Source organism: Netta rufina (assembly GCF_964035555.1).
Source record: "Netta rufina genome assembly, chromosome: 3".
Classification (NCBI taxonomy): Eukaryota; Metazoa; Chordata; class Aves; order Anseriformes; family Anatidae; genus Netta; species Netta rufina.
In genome coordinates, this window is record NC_140125.1 from 54,041,658 (window position 1) to 54,061,095 (window position 19,438).

The 19,438-nt window shown below is 37.3% G+C and overlaps 1 protein-coding gene across 1 annotated transcript in view; it reads left to right on the forward strand.

Annotated features, from left to right (window-relative positions):
• CCDC170 (coiled-coil domain containing 170) overlaps positions 1-19,197 on the forward strand; it is a gene marked incomplete at both ends in the record, with an annotated part of 43,695 nt that extends 24,498 nt beyond the window's left edge. The window contains 7 exon segments of the mRNA XM_084284424.1: positions 5,983-6,300; positions 11,103-11,300; positions 13,113-13,286; positions 14,394-14,636; positions 15,532-15,655; positions 15,658-15,761; positions 18,997-19,197. Coding sequence (XP_084140550.1) covers positions 5,983-6,300; positions 11,103-11,300; positions 13,113-13,286; positions 14,394-14,636; positions 15,532-15,655; positions 15,658-15,761; positions 18,997-19,197 — 1,362 coding nt within the window.
• Positions 19,198-19,438: the final 241 nt, after the last annotated feature.

Genomic DNA, 19,438 nt, shown 5'->3' on the forward strand with positions numbered 1-19,438 from the left:
ATTTTTAAACCTGAGGGGAAAAAAAAAATCTTTACAGTAAGCATAACAATGTTATTGTTACTAAAAGTGTCATTGAATTTATTTTCTTTTGTTCTACAAACAGTGGGATCTTAACTCCACAGAACTCAGTGAATTTTTTGTCACCAATTTAGGGAAAAACGCAGATGCACTTAAGAGTCTTTTAGGTGCAAAGTTATCATATCATCTATGAAATCAGTTTACAAATGAGTTCTTTTACATTGTGTCTATGAAAATTACAACTTTGAGATTTTGAAAATATGGTACATGGAGTGCACAACTGAAATGATACATTTTAATAACTTTAATATCACAATAATTTTGATAATTAACTAAGGCACAGCTATAGAGGCTTGCCTTGTGAATAGCCTCCTCTGTGAAAAACTTTGCAACATTTGACTGAATCAAGAGAGAATCCTTTTCTGTAACACCTTTGATGCAGCTGCCTACCTCTTGCCTTGTATATGGTCCTTCAGGGAAGCACACCAGAGTTTTAGAGAGAGGTGATGAAAGCCAAGAGATTCTATCTCTTTAGCCGCAGCGAGATAATTGATGGGGCTGTGTAACATGGCTGGTGGGCAACAAAGCTGTGTGATGAGGTGGCTGTGGTCTGTGTGAAATGTGGTGAGGAAAGATCTCAGTTTTAACGTGAGCAGTTTCCTTTCCAGTGAGAAATTGCTTTAGGAGCAGCTACATGTGTAGGAACAATGAAAGACAGAAATGAGTGGTGTTGGTTCCTCAAAGATTGTTAAAGTTTCACAAGTCTTCAGAGGGCTCTGTGGAAAGAGAAGGCTTCATGCCATCTCTTCTGCTGGTATTTTGTGGCAAGACCTCTGCAGAGCTTCTGAAACAATATTGTCAAACTTCCAAGCACCTGTTTGACGTGATTCTAGCATACAAATAGACAAGCAAATGTGGTTGGATACTTTAGAAGTATTGGAAGCCCACATATGTTAAAAATTAATGTAAATAGAAATAAATTTGCTCATCAGTTTAAATTTGAGCAAAGCCATTCCTAAAGCCAAAAATGTACAACTCAGTACAAAAAGAAATTTTCTGCATTCTTTTTTTTTTTTTTTTTTTTTTTTTTCTTTTCCTTTTAGATGTTAAGATGAAAGCTGGTGCTGGAGATAAACATCAATATTATTGTAATCTCATATGCAAAGCCACAATAATGGCTTTTAAATAGGGTGTGGCATGCTTCTGTGTGGCATATTTTTGTGGTGTCATACATGCAAAATAACAAGAGAAAAATGATCTTTCTTAGTCTGTTTTAATCTATTGCATTAAATAAAAGCAAAGATTTCAATTTTTGCTGTTTATAACCATATAAGTTAGGTAAATGAGCAATTAAATTCGTGTTTATTTAAAACCATAACAAAAAGCTATAGCACTTTGAGAATGTGAACCTATTGTGTCTTTTCTAAATCTGCTTCAGTTGTGGTGATGTGTTTTATTGTTTATTTTTCTTCAGGAAAGAGAACTATAGGAAGAAATTCATAGATCTAGAAAATTGAATTTGAAGTCCTCAATCAATTTGGAGTGTTGAGTCATAAGTTCTAAACCAGCCTTGGGACCATAACTAGTGACTGATTTCACTAGCATCTGCTTTCTTAAAAATATTTGATGAAATGACGGACCAACAAACCTTCTATGTGCATAGTTGAAATCTTGAGAAATATGAAAAAAATATATCTACAGTGCATGATTAAATACATATATATAACTAGAACTTTTTGAAGGAGTCAGTTTATATGAGTAGATAGATATAATATGATGCATAAAGGAAGGACTGAATAGTTTTATAGAAACAAAGCAATTACAAAATAATGGGCTCAGTTTATTGTAATTACTCTAGAATGAGATATTGGAGTATGATAGTTCTTGAACAAATTCAGGTCAACGGCAGTAAGAAAAATAGATTATAAATTATTGGGAGAGAATAAAATGTTATTTTGTCACTGCTGGAATCCATGGTGTGTCTACTTCTTCAACACAGAAATTCTGACATCCCCTAAAAATGTGGTAAAACTGAAAGAAATTCAGAGAAGGGCAACAAATATGAAAACAAATATACAATGAATTCTCTATAAAGAAAGACTAAAAGGACTTGGACTCTTCAGATTTGAGACAAGACATCTGGGCAGTGATGTGAGAGAGATCCCCAAAACTATGAGTGCTAAGGAGAGAGAAGCTAAAGAATAATTGATGGTTCTCTTTTCTAATAAAACAAGGTTTCATTAAATGAAGTTAAAATTGAAAATTAAAAATGAAGTACATTCAAAACAAACAGGAAGATACACTTCTCTGGGCAATTAAAATTGAACTATGACCATGAGATACTGTAGATTCTGGAAATTACCATGGTTAAAAAAATAACTGCACATAAAAATGGAAGAAGAAATCACTGAGTGCTGTAAAATAGAAAAGGCCATTTCTACACCTGAAAGTCTCTGAGCTGCAATTATTTTGAGGTGGGAGAGTATTCTGAGCAAGTAATTTATGCCTCCTTGGCTCTTATAACCTTTTTGAGATGGTTGTTACTGCCTACTGTCAGATGCTGGCTGTTGGAATACATAAACCTTTGGTCTGAGCTGCAATAGCTCTTCTTGTGTTACTCTCTGCTATTTTTCACTTCATGTGAATTAATTACATCTTTGGAGAGAGATCAGTAGAATGAGGGTAAGTATTAATATATATTATTAGCTAGAAGATCTTACACTGTCTTGTTTTGCCTCTTTCATACACGTCTCTTTAATGCAATCACATCTCCCTGACTTTGTTTTCCAGTGTTAAATACAGCTTTTTAGCCTTTACTGATAAAATAGTGTCTTTCTTTCTATGCTTAAAAGACAGAAGTAATTTTCCCTGCCAGTTACAGCTTTTGATGTCAATACAGCTGACCTAATATTGAATACATAAGTTCTCAGGAGGCCTCACTGGCATCTTATGCAGTGGTCTGTATACTCTTCCATCTTCTCTAATCTCAGGCAGAGTGCCAGCAGGTGAGTGGGTGTGTACTCCAACCAGGTGTGAGTGGGTAGCTGCAAGCACAGCACTGTGCTGTATGAATCCTTTTGCTTAGGTCTCAGATAGTTTAAGAGTCTCTGCTCCCACTTTCTACATCAGCCCATAAGTGGTCCGCTTCATGTCTGCTGCATCTCTTGTGTCTAACAGTCAGTCACACTGACACAGCATATGTTAGGTAAATCTGCATTACATCTTCTGTTTTATTTGAACAAGGATTTCTGTAGTTCTTTTCAAATGCAGTTATGTCAGTGTTGGACACTTTTTTTTTTTTTTTTTTTTTTTTTTTAACCCTACAACCGGCGTACCAAAACCTTCATATGATTCAGAGTGACAGAACAGTCATGGGCACTGAAGAGCTGAAGAAAAACCATGAGCTGTTACAGCTCCGTTCATTCCATCTTATAGGAACAGAACTGTTTTATCCCCCTGCACGAAGCCATCAGGATTTTGGGGTTTTGCCTCTAGTTGGGCTACCACCTTTACATGTCATAGTGCCCAAGCTTCCAGGTACTGTTTCAAGCTCATGCTGACCTTGCTGAAGTTAGTTACTTTAAATATTCTCCATTCAAGAGAGGGTTTAAGGAAGATTGTTCAGAATTTTAATGCTTTGAATTTTGCTACTTTTCATTCTGTAAATTGCTTGTATGGCTGCTTTGTTTTTTAAATGTTTAAGCATCAACAGGCTTGCAATTACTTATTTTATACCTTGATCTTTTGATTCAACTGTGTATGTTTGCAGATGTTCACAATTAGAAATGAGATTGTAATTAGGTAAACTCCTTGAGACTGGAAAACTACTTTTGCTCTGTCTTTCTGAAAGAAAAACTCAGACTGCAGAAAATTGTAACTGAAAAAAACTGGTCTTTATTCTTTGCTGTCATTACCAGAGTGTAATTCTCAACACAGGTGGGAATTTTCTATTAATAGGATTTCTTTGGAATTAAAAAAAAAAAGACAAGGAATCATGCCAACATTTGTTTCAAAGAGTTCTACAATTGCTGTAGAAAGTTCAAGTTACAAATAATTACCTAAATGATAAGGTTTGTTTTAGTTTGTTTTCATTTATATATTTGCATGTTTGCATTTTTGAAGCTATTTAAAAATTTTAGTATTTTTAGTATATTATGTTATTTCCAAGGGTGTTTCCTAAGCTTCTGTCCCAGCCTCACCGCTGATTTATATAACTATTTCCAGATGTACTGCTTGATTAGCATGTATGCCATTAATACAAACAGCTTACTATGCCACACAGCAAGTATAGGTGGGCTCTGAGAGACCCCCAAGTAGCCACCATGTTCAAAGCTGCTCCTGGAACAATTTTTAAATTCTGAGGAAGACCATCTCAGTTGACATCAACCCACATACTGAGCTTCTGCTAAAAACCTGGAACTTCTAGAGAAATTCAGTCACTCTCTGTAAATATGCCATCCTCTTACTTAATTTTTTGTCTTGTGTGAAGTAATATTATTTCTGGCTGGTTCCTATCAATCAGGGAATACCATAAGGAATGAAGACTTTTTTCTGTTCTTTGAGTTGATTTGACTGCAGTTTTTCTTCTTGCATATGAGTCTATAAACACTCTTAATTCTAGTAATGCATGGATAGGAAAGAGGTTCACAAGCTGACTGAATGAGAGCTGAATGTTTCTTTTGTTTAAACCGGTTAGTTTTCTTCCATATTTCATCATTTGCTTTTGTCCTGTGGGTCAGGATACACAGTTCTGCCTCCCAGTTGGGTCAATATTTTATATACAACTGATATGTTTACACTGACTATTTTTCTCCCTTGAAAACTGAGCCTTGATTTATCAGAAGATAAAGGGAAAATAATTTTTAAAGGCCCTGGGCTTAGTAGGAAAAGCCTGTGGGTGTGAGAGGCTAAACGAGAACCATAACAAAATGCCAAAGGTCTGAGGATGACTCTGAGCAGTAAATCCTATGGGCTTATCCTACAGTATCCTGTCTCCCTTAGTACCAAGGGTAACATTATCTTTGAATGTATTACTTATGAAATGCAAGGAGTAGTAGATGGGAACTGACTCCTTCAAAATTAAAAAAATAAATAAATAAAATACAAGGATGCTAGATAGAGCCACCATCCCATTCGTCCTTCTCCACTGATGTTTCTGCACTCTGATAGAGCTCTGCTGAGCAGCAGATGAGGGCAGCTGTAGGCTCTGTGGAAGGACACTTAGCTCTGCATTGACCTCCTCTTCATCAGGCAGATTTGTGCTTAATATGAGTGTTTTTGTTTTCTTCAGAAATGCAATCATGCAGACTTTTTTTTATTATTATTATTTTTTGTTCTGAGTGTTGTACAATCTATTGTTCCTTCACCTTAGTGCATCTTTTGAAAAAACATTTCTTATTTGAGATTTAATTGATATTTGAGCACTTACTCTTCCTTTAGGCCGTCTTAACTTTTTCTTATTGTTTTTGTCTCGCTCGTACTTATATGTAAAAATAATCTCAGGATTTTTTTGTCACATTCAGGTAAATTATTCTCAGAGATAACATCTAATTCAGCTCTACTTTCAGAAACTTCATGTGTATTCGTGCTTCCCCTCTCAGGTGTAGTCCTTTAGCTTTGTTTTCATTAGATTTTGTTCACCATTGTTTTTATAAGTCTTATTATCTGAATGAAAATATAATCTTGCAGTAGTTTTGCAATCAAAAATTTTTTGTTTACATACAATTTTCCAGGTTACTGCAAGGAGTTAAGCTGTCTAGAGTGATTACAGCAGGCTTTGGGCTTTCATTAATTTCAGTGGGAGATTTCTCATGAAACCTTGATGTTGTCAGGCCCTTGTGAGCAATATGGGTCTGTATTTCTCTAGGTGCAATACCTGCTTCTGAGTAACTCCCTGCTTTGTGCATATGAGGAGGGGTTCTAATGAATTTTGAAACTTTGGTTTAGTCTTTTGTGTATTCCTAGGATCTTGACAGTGCTAGAATAGCAAGACAGAGTTTGGAGGCGGACATCAGAAACCACCAAGATAAACTCACTGCTAACCAGAAAGCTTGGGAAGCTTCAAAGCAAGAACTTCACACTCTGAAGAAATCTTTGAGTGAGCTGGATGAAAGTTTGAAGAGCAGCAAAGAAGAGGCCAGGACTGCTCAAAGTTCTCTGGTGGCTTTCAAAGAGCAAATTGCTGCCCTTCTCAGCAGTGGATCGGCAACCGTTAAACCCTCTGAGAAAGCTATTCTGGAGAGGATCCAGGAAATAAACTGCAAAGAGGAGAGTAAAGAGATAGTAAGTCAGCAGCTACTGCACTTGCACGGCAAATGTATTTATTCCCTTTGACTAATTTTTTTTTTTTTTAAATCTGATTTATCTTTTTGAGTGTTGATTCTTTTTGCTTAGGTTTTGAAATTACAGAAAACTTTAATTTTGTTGACTGCTAATTTGAGATGCAGTCAACAAAAACACTTATATTTTATTAAGTAGGAATAAGTCAGAAATTAAATAAAAATAAGTGCTGTTAGCAGGAAAAGTCTTTTTGTTACGACATTGAAACTTGTTTTCAGAGCTGCTTTGTAGGCATGAGAAGTGGCTGCATGGTCACCATGATTTAGCTGAACATGTGAGCAAGCACAGATTTGCTGTTGCAATAGTAACTTAATGGACTGACCTGTTTTCCGAGGCAGGTATAACCGATGTTGCCCCAGGCAACTTCTTGCCCTCCAATCCTCAAAGTCTGCTACTAGGAAAGAGTATTTGTTTTTACTTAGAGGTAAGTATTTTTGAAACCATAACTGTTCACCATTCTAGAAAAAGAAAAGGTAATATTAAGGTAGCTGGGTATTCTAATGCTTTGGTTAGAGGGATTTGGGCTGATAGCATTTGCAAAGGAAAGGTATGTGCAGAAGAGAGAGCTTAGGGGAAAGTCAGGCCAGAATGCAGTGTGACCAATGTCAGTATCCCATCCTGACTGCTGGTTGCTGTACTCAGGCTTCTAACTCTTTTTGTATGAGAATATATTGATGTTGTCAGCACGCCATTGTCAGGGAGGGCTATTATTTAATTAGAAGTTACACGGTAAATGAAAAGCTGTTTTCAGTGAGTCACTGGAAATCAGCTTCTGTGACCTTGCCAGATTTTGAGATTCTAACATCTCCTGCTGATGTAATAGTTTGTTATTAAAAAAAAAAAAAAAAAAAAGTATGGCTTTGTATTCTGTCTAAGGCTGGAAATAGCTCTTGAAAATACTTCTGTGCATTTATATCAAATACTCTGTTAGAAAATGCAATTCCCCTATGACTTAGAGAGTCATACAATTAATTAGTTATTCTTTTTCTAAAGAGCTGAGTTTATTCTTATTTTAGAGGTAAAGAAACGGATGCTCAGAAAAGCAGGTAGTTTTGCATAGGAGTGTGAGAATTAATTTATTTTAGTGCGGTGCTCTAACCTCTTTGTCCTCCAGAAAGGCCTGTGGACTCTTGCAATGAAAAAATAACTCAATTTGTTGGTTGTCTGAGGATGTTTTTCAATGTTATTGCTATCACAATTAAATATGAGCTTTATTACTAAGAGCAGGTATTGACTCTAATTTGCCACCAACTAAATCTGTGTTTTGGAAGTATGAAGCTTACAGTTGCCTTCTTTTGTTGGTATATTTTTACATAGTAGAGGAACTATTTTGGGTATTCCTAGTGTAGCATTCTTCCTCTGCTAGCAAATATAGCAATTGCCTTCTGTACTTACTGAAATACTTCCCCAGAATGCTAGTCCCTTCTCAAACAATTTGTGGCTCAAGAAATTCCTGAACCATAAATGTTAGCTTTGAAGTTTAGTACTTGGTGAATTTAGTTACTGTAATTGAATGGCAAAGTTTTGTGTATCATTGTATTTACTAGGTATGTTAAGTGATCAAGCTTTAATGTCTTACTGCTATGACTCAAAGGTTTGGGAAAATTTATGTGCACTGCCCTGAGGTGAATTATGATATTAAAGCACTGCTGACATCTATTCTCAGAAGAGTTTCTGTGTGAAGATTAGGGGCTTTGAAATAACTGAGCTGAAACGTCAATGTTCTACACTTATGAATCCATCTCTAGTAGAACATAGATTGTGTCATCAAAAAAGCTGTTTTACAGTGACCTGCTTTTCTTTCTGCACATCAGAATTAAATATTTTTTAAGGCTTCACTGGACAGGAATATATCTTGGTCTTGACCTTCTTGATCAGATTCCCATTGCATCTCTGGGTGAATTTCTTTGCAGGACTTGGGTATAACTTTCTTGTGTTAGGGTATGCATGCTTTACCATCACTCAGTTAAGCAAAGGATTATTTTTTTTTCAGATAGAATTTCTCATATACCTTTCAGTAAACTGTCTAACTTGAAGCAAAAGCTAGCCAGTGTCATACCCATCTACAAAAAGGACATGAGAGAAGAAACTTGTTAGACTAACCTCAGTCCCTGGAAAAGTTATGGAGAAGACTATCCCGGGGTTTACTGAAAGTCAGTTGAAAAAATAATATCAGGCATAGTCAACACAGGTTCCTGAAGAGAAGGTCTTGCCTTAGTAATTTGATTTTCTTCAATGATAAGGCTACCTGTTTCATGGATGAAGAGAAGACAGTAGACATAATCTCTCTGGATTTCAGTAAGGCCTTTGATACCCCACAGCAAAGTTCTGAACGAATTGTCCAGCTGTGAGATACACAGGTTAACACTATGATGGATGATGAACTGGCTCAATGGTAGAGCTCAAAGGGTCATACTGAAGGGGGTTCAACTGGCAGGCCAGTAACCAGCAGTGTTCCCCAAGGCTGTTCTAGGGCCAGTCCTGTTCAACATTTCTATCAGTGATCTGGATGCAGGAGTGGAGTGCATCCTCAGCAAGTTCACTAAATGGGGAGGTGCTGTTGACACCCTGGAGGGATGAGAGGTCTTGCAAAGGGATCTGCTTAGACTGGAGCGTGGGGCCATCAGAAACAGCATGGAGTTCAACAAAGGAAAGTTGTGGGTGCAATAATGCTGGTACAGGTACAGACTGGGAGACAAGAGGCTGGAGAGCAGCTCAGCAGAAAGGGACCCTGGTGTTCTGCTTGACAACAGGCCCCACGTGAGCCAGGAATGTGCTCTGGCAACCAGGAGGGCAAGCTGCATTTTGGAGTGCAATAAAGACAGCATATCCAGCAGGTCAGAAGAGGTGATTCTCCTATATTTAGCATTGCTGCAACCTCATCTTGAATATTGCATGCAGTTCTGGGCTCCACAATTATAAAAAAAAAAAATAAAAAAATATAGCAATGTCCAGTGAAAGGTATTCTACTGCAGGATTAAGATGCTGCCTTGAATCACTGTTCTGATGATCATTTCATCAGTTATAAGATGTATATCATCTGAGTATGTTTAGACAGCTCTTAGGTGTTTTTGTTATTTATTATTTATGACGTACCAGAAGGGTTCATAGGGAGTTTGAGTCCAAGGCAAGCAATTGTTATCAGTTCACACAGAGCCCAGCCCTGCTGCGAGGTCCATGGGTTCAGGTCCTTCGCAGATTTGTTGCAGAAAAATTTATATAGCTGAAGCTTTTTCCCTTGACTACTTACCCATCTGACCTGAGATAGGAACAACTGATCGGATTATAGATTGTCTGTATTTTTATGCCCATGTGTGCATATAAATCAGTGGTAGTTTAAGATATCATCTTATCAAACCAGAACAGTGCAGCTTTTTGACCATCAAGATAATACTAAGATGATGAGAATGTCTACTTATGTTGGAAAAGAGAAAAAATGATCACCATTATAGTATGAAGGACCTTGTAGCTACATCCTGCATGTTGCTTTTTGCACTCAGCTGGAGTCGGCATACAACTGTCTTGGTTACTGCTGGGTCATTGAGGGAAATGGCCTAGCGACTGCATAGGCATTGCATAGGCACAGTCCTCTTTCTGGCCTGGTGCTGGGACAACTGCTACCACATGCTCTTGTCACACTTCACACATGAGAAAAATACAATTCAGACATTTTACAGAGGATTATTTAGTACCAGTGGGGATGAACCTGGCTCAAGGTAAGAGTTGCCTCTGAGCATTTGGAATTTCTTGTAACACTAGAAATAAAAGGCACTCTTTTGAAATTATTTGGTAGTCACATTAAAAAAAAAAAAAAAAGGCAAAAAGTGGTTAGTTTTTTTATTTATTTATTTTATTTTTTTTTTTATTTATTTAATACAAAAAGATTGAGCTGCATGAGGGATTGGCCCAGGAGGTTATGGAGGTCAGAACTACAGGACGAAAAATAGAGCCTTTGTCAATCATTGGGTACAGGCACGGGTAATAAAGGTGCAACTCTGTTTTAGGAAATCCCTAAAATGATGATTGCTCCTAAGCCAGGGGTGAAGGTTACTTCTGGGTGCCTTTGAAGATAAAGTAGCAGATTGAGACCACAAAATAATCACCTTCTATGGTGTGATCACGTGGTTATGGTTTCTGGAAGCCTGCAGGACCCCATGCAGCTGGGCTATGAGCAGAGACCCTCTGCAGCCTGATGGAGGGACTCCATGTTCATAGACAGCAACACATCCCTTGGCACAAGCTACTGAAAGCTGTTTCTCCTACCGAGTGATATACAATGCACAAAAACATAAAATGTTTGTTAGGGTTCTCACAGTCTTATTGCAGTTTAGAATTTATTGCAGTTCAGTGTTTTTTACCTCTGTACAAGCAGCAGTAATTTCTCAGTTTATTTTTAGGTAGTTAAGGTGCAAACTATTCTTTTTTATTTAATTGTAATCTAAATTTTTCTGTGTCATTAAAATTAGGTTTGTTTCATGTTACAATATATTAGCTCCTTTTATTTGATTGACTCAAGTATTACTTCTGCTGTTCATTTTTAGGAGCCTTACTTACAAATGTCATCACTGCCATTTGCTCTGGGTGGTTGCAACAGAGTTTACTCTTTTTGCATCTTAAAATTTCGTATTTTAAAAAGATATTTTATCCTCCTTTTAATAATTTGATAATAGATGTCTCATATCTTTCTAAAATTTCCACTCTCACTTAACCCTATATATTCTTTTGGCTTGCTTGCTCCCTAGATGGTATCTCAGTTTGAAACCCAGGTAGCTAAATTGACTGAAAGTTTGGAAAAACAGACCAGATTGTATCAAGAAGCTCTGGAGAGAAACAGAAAAGCTGAAAAACAATCGGAGACCTTCCAGGATCAACTGAAAAACTTGGAAGAGGAATTGCTGTCTATAGATATGATGCAAGATGGTTTGAAGCTTGAGAAACAAAAAGTAGTTGCATGTGTTACTTTATTTTCATAAAAATCAGTAAAGCCAGAGATGCAGCTAACTGTATTACATTGATCAGCTTGAGTATTGCTAAGTACTGCAAATAGTGTGAATTAGCAAAGTAAGGCATCATGTGGGGAGTAGTAATATCTTTTCTTTAACTGACAGTTTTAGTTGGAAGAAGTGGATAAGCTTTCAAGTTCAAAGTCCATTTAATGTGTGTGTGGGGGGGGGGTGGGGGGGGGGAGGAGGAAAGGGGGAAGGATTTAAAAAAAGTCTCTGTATATATATCAGAAGTCCTTTAAGGATTCTTTGATTTCAAAGCTTTTCCATCATTCTGTAATATATCATCCGATCCACAAACTCCCCAAATCTTGCAATCCTTGATTCTTTTATATCCATAGACCACCATAACTACAAGGATTGCTTTATTAATTGAATGAATAAATGCAGTTAGCTTGGTACACATTTGCATACGAAGAGTTTGAAAAATGGCATAGCACAAGAGCTAAACCAGCCAGCTAAGAAAGATAAAGTGCATGGTTCATTGTAGCATGTTAGCAGGCCAAGATCAGTGCTTATTGAGTTGAATTTGCAAAGAATCACTACTTCGATGCTGTTTTGCATTAGTCTATGATACAATAACTTTTCCGAATGAAGCATCCACTATCTTAGGAGCAAACCAGAAAATTGAGGTGTTCTTTCATCCTGCTTCCTCTGTGAAGAACGTGTCAGTAGTTTCTTAATTTATCTCTAGATTTTGCTGCAATTAGATTGTCTATGTTCCCTCCCACCTCCCCGTTGATGAACAACTTCAGTGCTTTCTTCTGCTGGTGTTGTGTTTAACTTTTTGAGACAAACATAATGAAACACAGAGATTCTTGCTATGTTTTTTCATCTTCATCTCAAACAACGGTTATGGAACTGTTTTTTTTTTTTTTTCTCCTTCGTTATTTCTTTGCAAAGATTATGACCTGCAATAGAAGTAAGGAAGAACAAAGGCAAATATGATTCTTAGGGAGAAGGAGAGCTTTGGTTTTTGTAAGAGAAGCTAATTGTGACCAGTGAGTGTATGCAATTTTTAAAGGGCTAGCAGGCAGCAGAAAACAAGGAGAAAACAAACAAAAAACCAAAAAACAACAACAACAACAACAAAAACCAGATTAAATATTAGATACATGTATGTATTTACAGCAGTAAGCCAGGTGAAGATGCAATTAAAAATAATCTTTAAAGCAATTTGTAAACCAATAACTGTTATCTCTAAAACTTACTGCTCCAAAGAAGGGCAGAAGTCTGACTGTGCTAACACTCCTGTGTTTCCTCAGACCACATGGGATCAAACCCGTACTATCCCCAGTACCAGTTTTATCTGTGTTAGTCAGTCAGAGCTCAGAGCAGTGGGCATGCACTCCCACGAAGTGGAATGTAGCTGTCCTTTCTTCCTCCTTCCTGACAGTGTGTGGTCATGTAGAGCAGTAGAGCCACAGGCAGGAACTGGAGTCAGAAGCAGACACACATACCTGGCGCTTTTCTTGCTGCAGAGGAGCATGAGACAATCTAATCTTGCTAAGAGAATAAATACAGTAGGTCCAGGAGTTTATGAACAAAAATCCTGGCTGAAAAAGGACAACTGGAGAATTTGAAATTTTATCAGGAATGTGTATGAAAAATATATCCTTCCAGTACCTTGTTGCACAGTCTGGCTCTGTATAGTTGGTTGTCAGTGTAGGGGGAATTGCTTCTAAATTATATGTCAGGACTGTTAATGAAATTTTACTATTCTTTTTCCCATTTTCCCACATCGTATCTTAGTATCTGACATTTCTGGAGCAACTTAATGAGAAGATGAAGCTGGATAGTGTAGCAGCAGATGTTGGATTTGATATGAATGTGAATGCAATTCTAGCCCGGGTAGAACAGTTGGTCAAACTGGAAGGTGATGCAGTGATTGAAAACAAGACTATGGCATATAGCCTAAGAAGGAAGGTAAGCAAAAATGAATAGTTACTGTTTGTTTCCAAGATAAGACACTGCTATAGCTATATCAGGGTGATAGCTTGTTAGAGGCAGCAGTTTAGAGCTTCATATATGTATGAGAAGTATCAAAGATGTCCATTACAAAAAAAATAATTGTTAAGAAAAATGTATAGAGCTGTGCAAGCAGATTGCATATTAGAGGAACTAAAAGTATATACTTCTATAAAGAACTACTGTTGATATTTAAATCTAAAAGGATCTACTGGGAAGGAAAGTGTCTTATACAAGCTTCTCTAGAAGCTAGTAGAACATCAGTTGTACTTCACCAAGTATTTCAACAAGAACAGTGCTCCTTTTGGAACCTTGATTATCTGTCCAAATGTCACCAGACACCCCTCAGTCATTCTGTTGTGACAGAGTGAAATCTTTTGTTATTAGGCTTATTAGAATGGTTTAGAGCTTAGCATGAGGTCTGTTTAAGGTTTAAAACCATACTGTGTTTTTTTTTTTTTTTTCTGGAAGCAACTACCTCTCTGAGGTAATGTTAACACTCCTCAGTTTTTCCAGAGTACAGCTTGGGAGTTCATCTCAGGTAAGCTGAAAACAAGTAGCCTCCTGAGCACCAAAGCTGCAAAACTAAGATTGCTGACCTTTGTGTAGGAGCAGTGGATGAGTGCTTTCTTACTTCTGTGTGATGACTGTGCTCCTTGCGTACTAGGCTTAATAAGCTGGTTAAACATGGAAATATCTTAAACTAACACATTGGAACTGTTGTCTGCCTAATGAATGTCTCTTACGTCTTACATTTGGCAAGTGCCTTATATATAATATAATCTCAGATGTTCAATGCACAGGTATTTATGTTCAAATAAGGTGCAGTTTACATGTGAATACATTCTAGAAGGTAACGCACAGGCTTAGGGATGGAGAAGCACAAACAACTGGTAATATAAGAGGTATGAAATTAATGTATATGTATACTGCTTTAGAGTTTTCAAGAGAGGATTAGGAGTTCAGGTTAAATGTGCAACATGGTGATTAAATTTATACAATAATCTTTGTAGTACCATTGTCTTTTACATATATTTTTAAATATCCTTGTATTCATAAAACCAGTTGAAGACTCAGAAAGAAAAGCTTGAAAGCAAAGAGTTGCACATGAGCCTTCTGCGGCAGAAAATAACCCAGCTGGAAGAAGAGAAGCAAGTAAGGACAGCCTTAGCTGTGGAGAGGGATGAGGCCAATTTCACTGTCAGAAAGTTGCACAAGATGATAGAGAGGTTACAGAAGCAGCTTGATCTGGCCAGGGAAACAAATACTGATCTCAAAGCCAAACTGTCTGAAACCAATGAACTTAAGGTGAGTTAAAAGATTAGATTTGGGCTTCTTCCCCTTTTTCTATTCCAACTTGGATACTGCTGGAGTTCATTTGCAATAAATACATCCATGAAGTACTGGTCGAATTTGTGTAGAAAAATATAAAATTACAATGTGTTGTGTATTTAGAAATTTGTCGATATGTTAAATAGCATCTATAAGCACTATGTAAATCTTCAGTTTAGTGTAAGAAAATTATTATACGTGCATCCCTTTCTTTTCTGTCAGTATAATTGTAATTCTGTTTTCCCATGCATTGCTCACAGCAAATCTCATCTGATAAGCATGTGGAGTGGAATAATTTTTTTTTTTTTTTCAAGATGCTAAATTTTCATTGTTCCTGTGTTTTATTACCTTGCAGCAGTAATAAATTACCTGCTTTAACTCAGGTGGAAACAAGTAGTTTGCAGTTGCTGATATCTTGCCACCTCTGGAAGTGAGGAAGGTTTATTTTAAGCAACTTTGTGTCTTAATAGCCTATAGACTGAAATTGATGACTTGCAACCGAAGGATTTTCACCAGCCAAAACATTTGGCAACCCTTTTTTTTTTTTTTTTTTTTTTTTTTTGGTATTCTTTTCCCAGTGGCTAGCGGGGATTGAACTCTCACTGTAGGCTCTTTTCTGTCCAGTCAACCCTTCTTGCAAACCCTATAGGGAATCAGCTGTCTTTGAAACAACAGCTTTACTGGTAAATGAGTTGACATTGCCCAGTCTGCTTTGATAATTTTACGGTTCACACATACACGTGGTTTCCTCAAGAATTTGTAAGAAAGCTCATCAGAGTGCACAGTCCTGATTAGCCATCATTATTATTCATTCATATTAGACGAAAATGTGTGACAAATTTAACATTACTTTATGAATTGGTTATTGCAGATCCAGACTTTGGAGCAGAACAGAACAATAGAAGAACTTAATAAGTCTCAAGGCAAATTGGAAAGAATGAAAGAAAAGGTTGAGAAACAACTAAATTCTGTCAAATCTGAACTTCATTTAAAGGAGCTACTGAGGATAAAGAAAAAGCAAAAAATATGCTAGAAGCAGTTTCCAGTGAAATAAAAGTGCTTAAAACAACCCTTGCAGAATTAACAAGAAGAGAAAGACAGGTAGGTGTACAGGTATTCAACAAGTGCTAGTGTCATTTAGAATGAAAGAATGTGTTGTAGGTGGAACGGTTATATGGCTGTGGTAAAACCTTGTGTAAATAAAGTAAGGAAATATTATCTAGTGTGGCAGCTGTGAAGAAGAGTCAAAGCTCTTCAAGTTACACATGCAGGAGAATGAAAAATAAATGCATTGGTTTCTTTGTGCATTGCAACATATTCATTTTACATCACATTTTGGAGAAGAATAAAAGTGCTTTAAAATCATGGTATTATTTTAAAGTGTGTTTTTCCATATCTCTTGGGTATAAAACCTGCTTACCTAGTACCATCTATAGGCCATCAATTCAGATTGTTGGAAAATAAAAGAAAAAAAAAGACAATTTCTAAGACAGCTATTTTAGATTGATTTGTGACATACAAGTTTTTCAAAGTGAGAAAAAAAATTTGTGGTTACTCATCCATAAGAAACCAACGTGTGTGTTAGGGTGAGAGGGTACAGGGAATTTAAATGAGAGACACACTAGTAAGTATGTTCCATTCCAATTTCAGAAAATTATGAAGTATGTATTTAATTGCCCCAGTGTATCAAGTTTTATAACAACGTTATGGATAACATCATTGTTAAAAGCCAATGGGATACTTGATTAAAGTCAGGAATGTGTCATTTTAAGATTCAAATTGCTTAGAACTTTGTCGGTCCTTCTAGCTATAATTTTTACATTAGTTGTTGGTCTCAGCAACAGTGCTAGATGATATTTAAGAATGCTATTTCGTAAGAAAAGTCTAGAAAAATACTGTTTTACTAACATAGGAAAAAAAAGGGGGGGGTCTTTATTTCTGGAAAGCTTTAGGCCTCTTTTGTTTTATAATGAACATTGGAAATTTGGCAGGAATATCTAATTTCTTCATATGTCTCATGAGGAAATTAAGCATCCTGCACATAGAAAATGGTTGAATTATATTCAGAAAATTATACTATGGAGTCATACATTGAATACTTGTTAAAACCACACATGTTGAATTTTTACTGAATGCTTTGTATATACTGAATACTGAATGTGTTTGAAATGCCAAAGCTTTTCAAACACTTGCAGTGTTCTTCGGCCAAATGTGAAGAACGTGGGAAAGGCGAGGTAAGTGGGCTACACAGTGTAGAATGCTCAAGCGCAGCAAAGTACTAGTTCTCAAACTTTCAGAGTTAATGAAGGAAAAACTTCATCTTATAATTCACCAGTACCCGCAATAACCAGGAATGTTTCAGTCACTTACAGGTAGAACCACGCTGCTGAAAGGGGAGTGAAGCTGTAACATGTGCCTGATACTTGTGCAGTACTGTTGAGCAGCATTGCCATTTTGCTAATGTGAGAACTATCAGCAATATACGTAACATACTCACCTGCCTCCTAACGGTTTTCTTAGCTAAAATCTCTCCTTGAGATAAACCTACTGTTGCTAAATCAGATAATTCATTCAAAACTCTATTAGTAGTTAACACTTGAGTTTGTTCTAAACTTTTCCAGAACCATTAAACAAGGAAAATAACTTCCTCACCCCCAACTTGGTGTAGTTCTTCACCTGCTTTGGACTTGTTTGTTATTCCATCTCAAGGATACTAAACAGGGCCAAACCTCTCTTTTGTTCTGTAAAAGGTAGTGAATGAAGAGCTAAATATTTCTTTCAGCGTGCGTGTACATATTTAACATGAATATAAATGCAGTGTGTCTGAGTGCATATGTTAAGAAAACTACTGGAAATTGAAATTGCTGTTATCTGATGGAATTGATGATGTGGCTAGGTTGACTGCTTCTGAATACATTTGGGTGATTTTCTTCAGGTGTCTTCTGCTTTCCAGGGATATAACCACATATAATTTTATGTAACATTGTGGTTTTGCATGGATATTTTCTATGCTGTGAAAACTAAAAGTATGCAGAACTGAACTAATGCCATCTGGTTAAGACAATGGTCATTCTCATGTTCACAAAGAATGGCAGAGCATACATGAGTGAAGTAAAAAATTAAGATTGGATTGGAGTAAATTAGAATTAACTGACATTTAGGGTTTAACATGGTGTTTCACATTGTTCTTTGTGTGTTAGACTTGTCTAAAGTACGGCATATGATACTAAATTAAGAGGAGCTCTTGATTCCCTTAAGGATAGAGAGGCCTTTCAGAGACCTTGATAGACTGGAGGGCTGGACAATACCAACTGTATGAAGTTTAACAAGAGCAAATATAGGACTCTGTACCTGGGATGGGGCAACTCTGGATATACATGTATGTACGGACTGAGCAGTAAGAGGCTGGAGAGCAACCTCCCAGAAAGGGATCTGGGGGTTCTGGTCAGCATCAAGTTGAACATAAGTCAGCTGTGTACCCTGGCAGCCAAAAGGACCAACCATGTCCTGGGATGCACCGGGCACAGTGTGGCTGGCTGGCTGAGGGAAGTGACTGTGCTGCTTCTGCTCTGCGCTGCTGCAGCCTCACCTTGAGTGCTATGTGCTGTTTTGGGCACCATAATATGAGGAGGACATAAAGCTATTAGAGAGTCTCTGAAGGAGGGCTATGAAGTTGGTGAAGGGTCTAGAGGGCAAGACATATGAGGAGTGGCTGAGGTTGCTGGGTTTGTTCAGCCCAGAGAAGAGGAGCCTGAGGGGAGGCCTCATTGCAGCCTGCAGCTTCCTCACAAGGGTCAGGCACTGAGCTCTGTTCTCTGGTGACAGGACCTGAGGGAACAGCATGGAGCTGGGACAGGGGAGGGTCAGGCTGGGTGGTCCAAGAGAAATTGATGAATAAAGAGGAGCTCTGACAGGCAGAGGTCAGGGTCAGTGCCTTAGTACGTGCTGTGGCATGTGACTGCCAAAATTTCCAGTTGTCTCTGCTGTTTACTAGGTCAAGTACATCTCCTCTTCCCATCTTTTCTGTAGTTTTTACTGTTTAATCAGCAGGGAAGATGTGCCTGTGAAAGATATTAAAGAATATTGAAATTGTGAGTGTTCTTTGCTGAAGATTGCTAGCACCACAGCTGTTTACTTGTTTTGTTGTTTGAAGTATGCCTCAAAGGGCCGTTTCCATCCTCTTCAGCTGTCTGTGTTGACCAACGGCAGAAATTCCTGTATTTTGCCTTTCTAATACAAATGCTTGTGTTTGTACGTATGCATATATGTACATGTTTCTCCAGGCGTTCCTTTTGCTTGGTAGTTAAAGGAATTTCCTTTCTGTTTGTCATCGCAGCTGGCAGACTTCCGAGAGGTGGTCTCACGGATGCTGGGCCTCGATATTGCCAGCCTTGCTCTGCCTGACTACGAGATCATTACACGTCTTGAGGGGTTGATTCACTGTCATCAGCACCATTTTATCACCTGTGTCTGTCTCAAAGATGTGGCAAGGACACAAGATGAACATACAATTTCTTCATCGAAACACACATTTTGAGGAAATCTAAGTAAAATTTTCTTTTGTTCTTCCCTATTTGCTAGACATGCATAAAAAAATAGATCCTTATTTCTATTCCCTGCTCTACAGATACCTACTTGGACTGATTTTTAGTATTTCAGTAGAGACTCTGAGCCTAATTGTTAGTATATAGCCAACAACCTAGACACAAAAAACATAAAATCCTTGGGCTGCATTATATTTTAGTCTTGAAAATGGTAGGCAATGTGTGAACAATGAA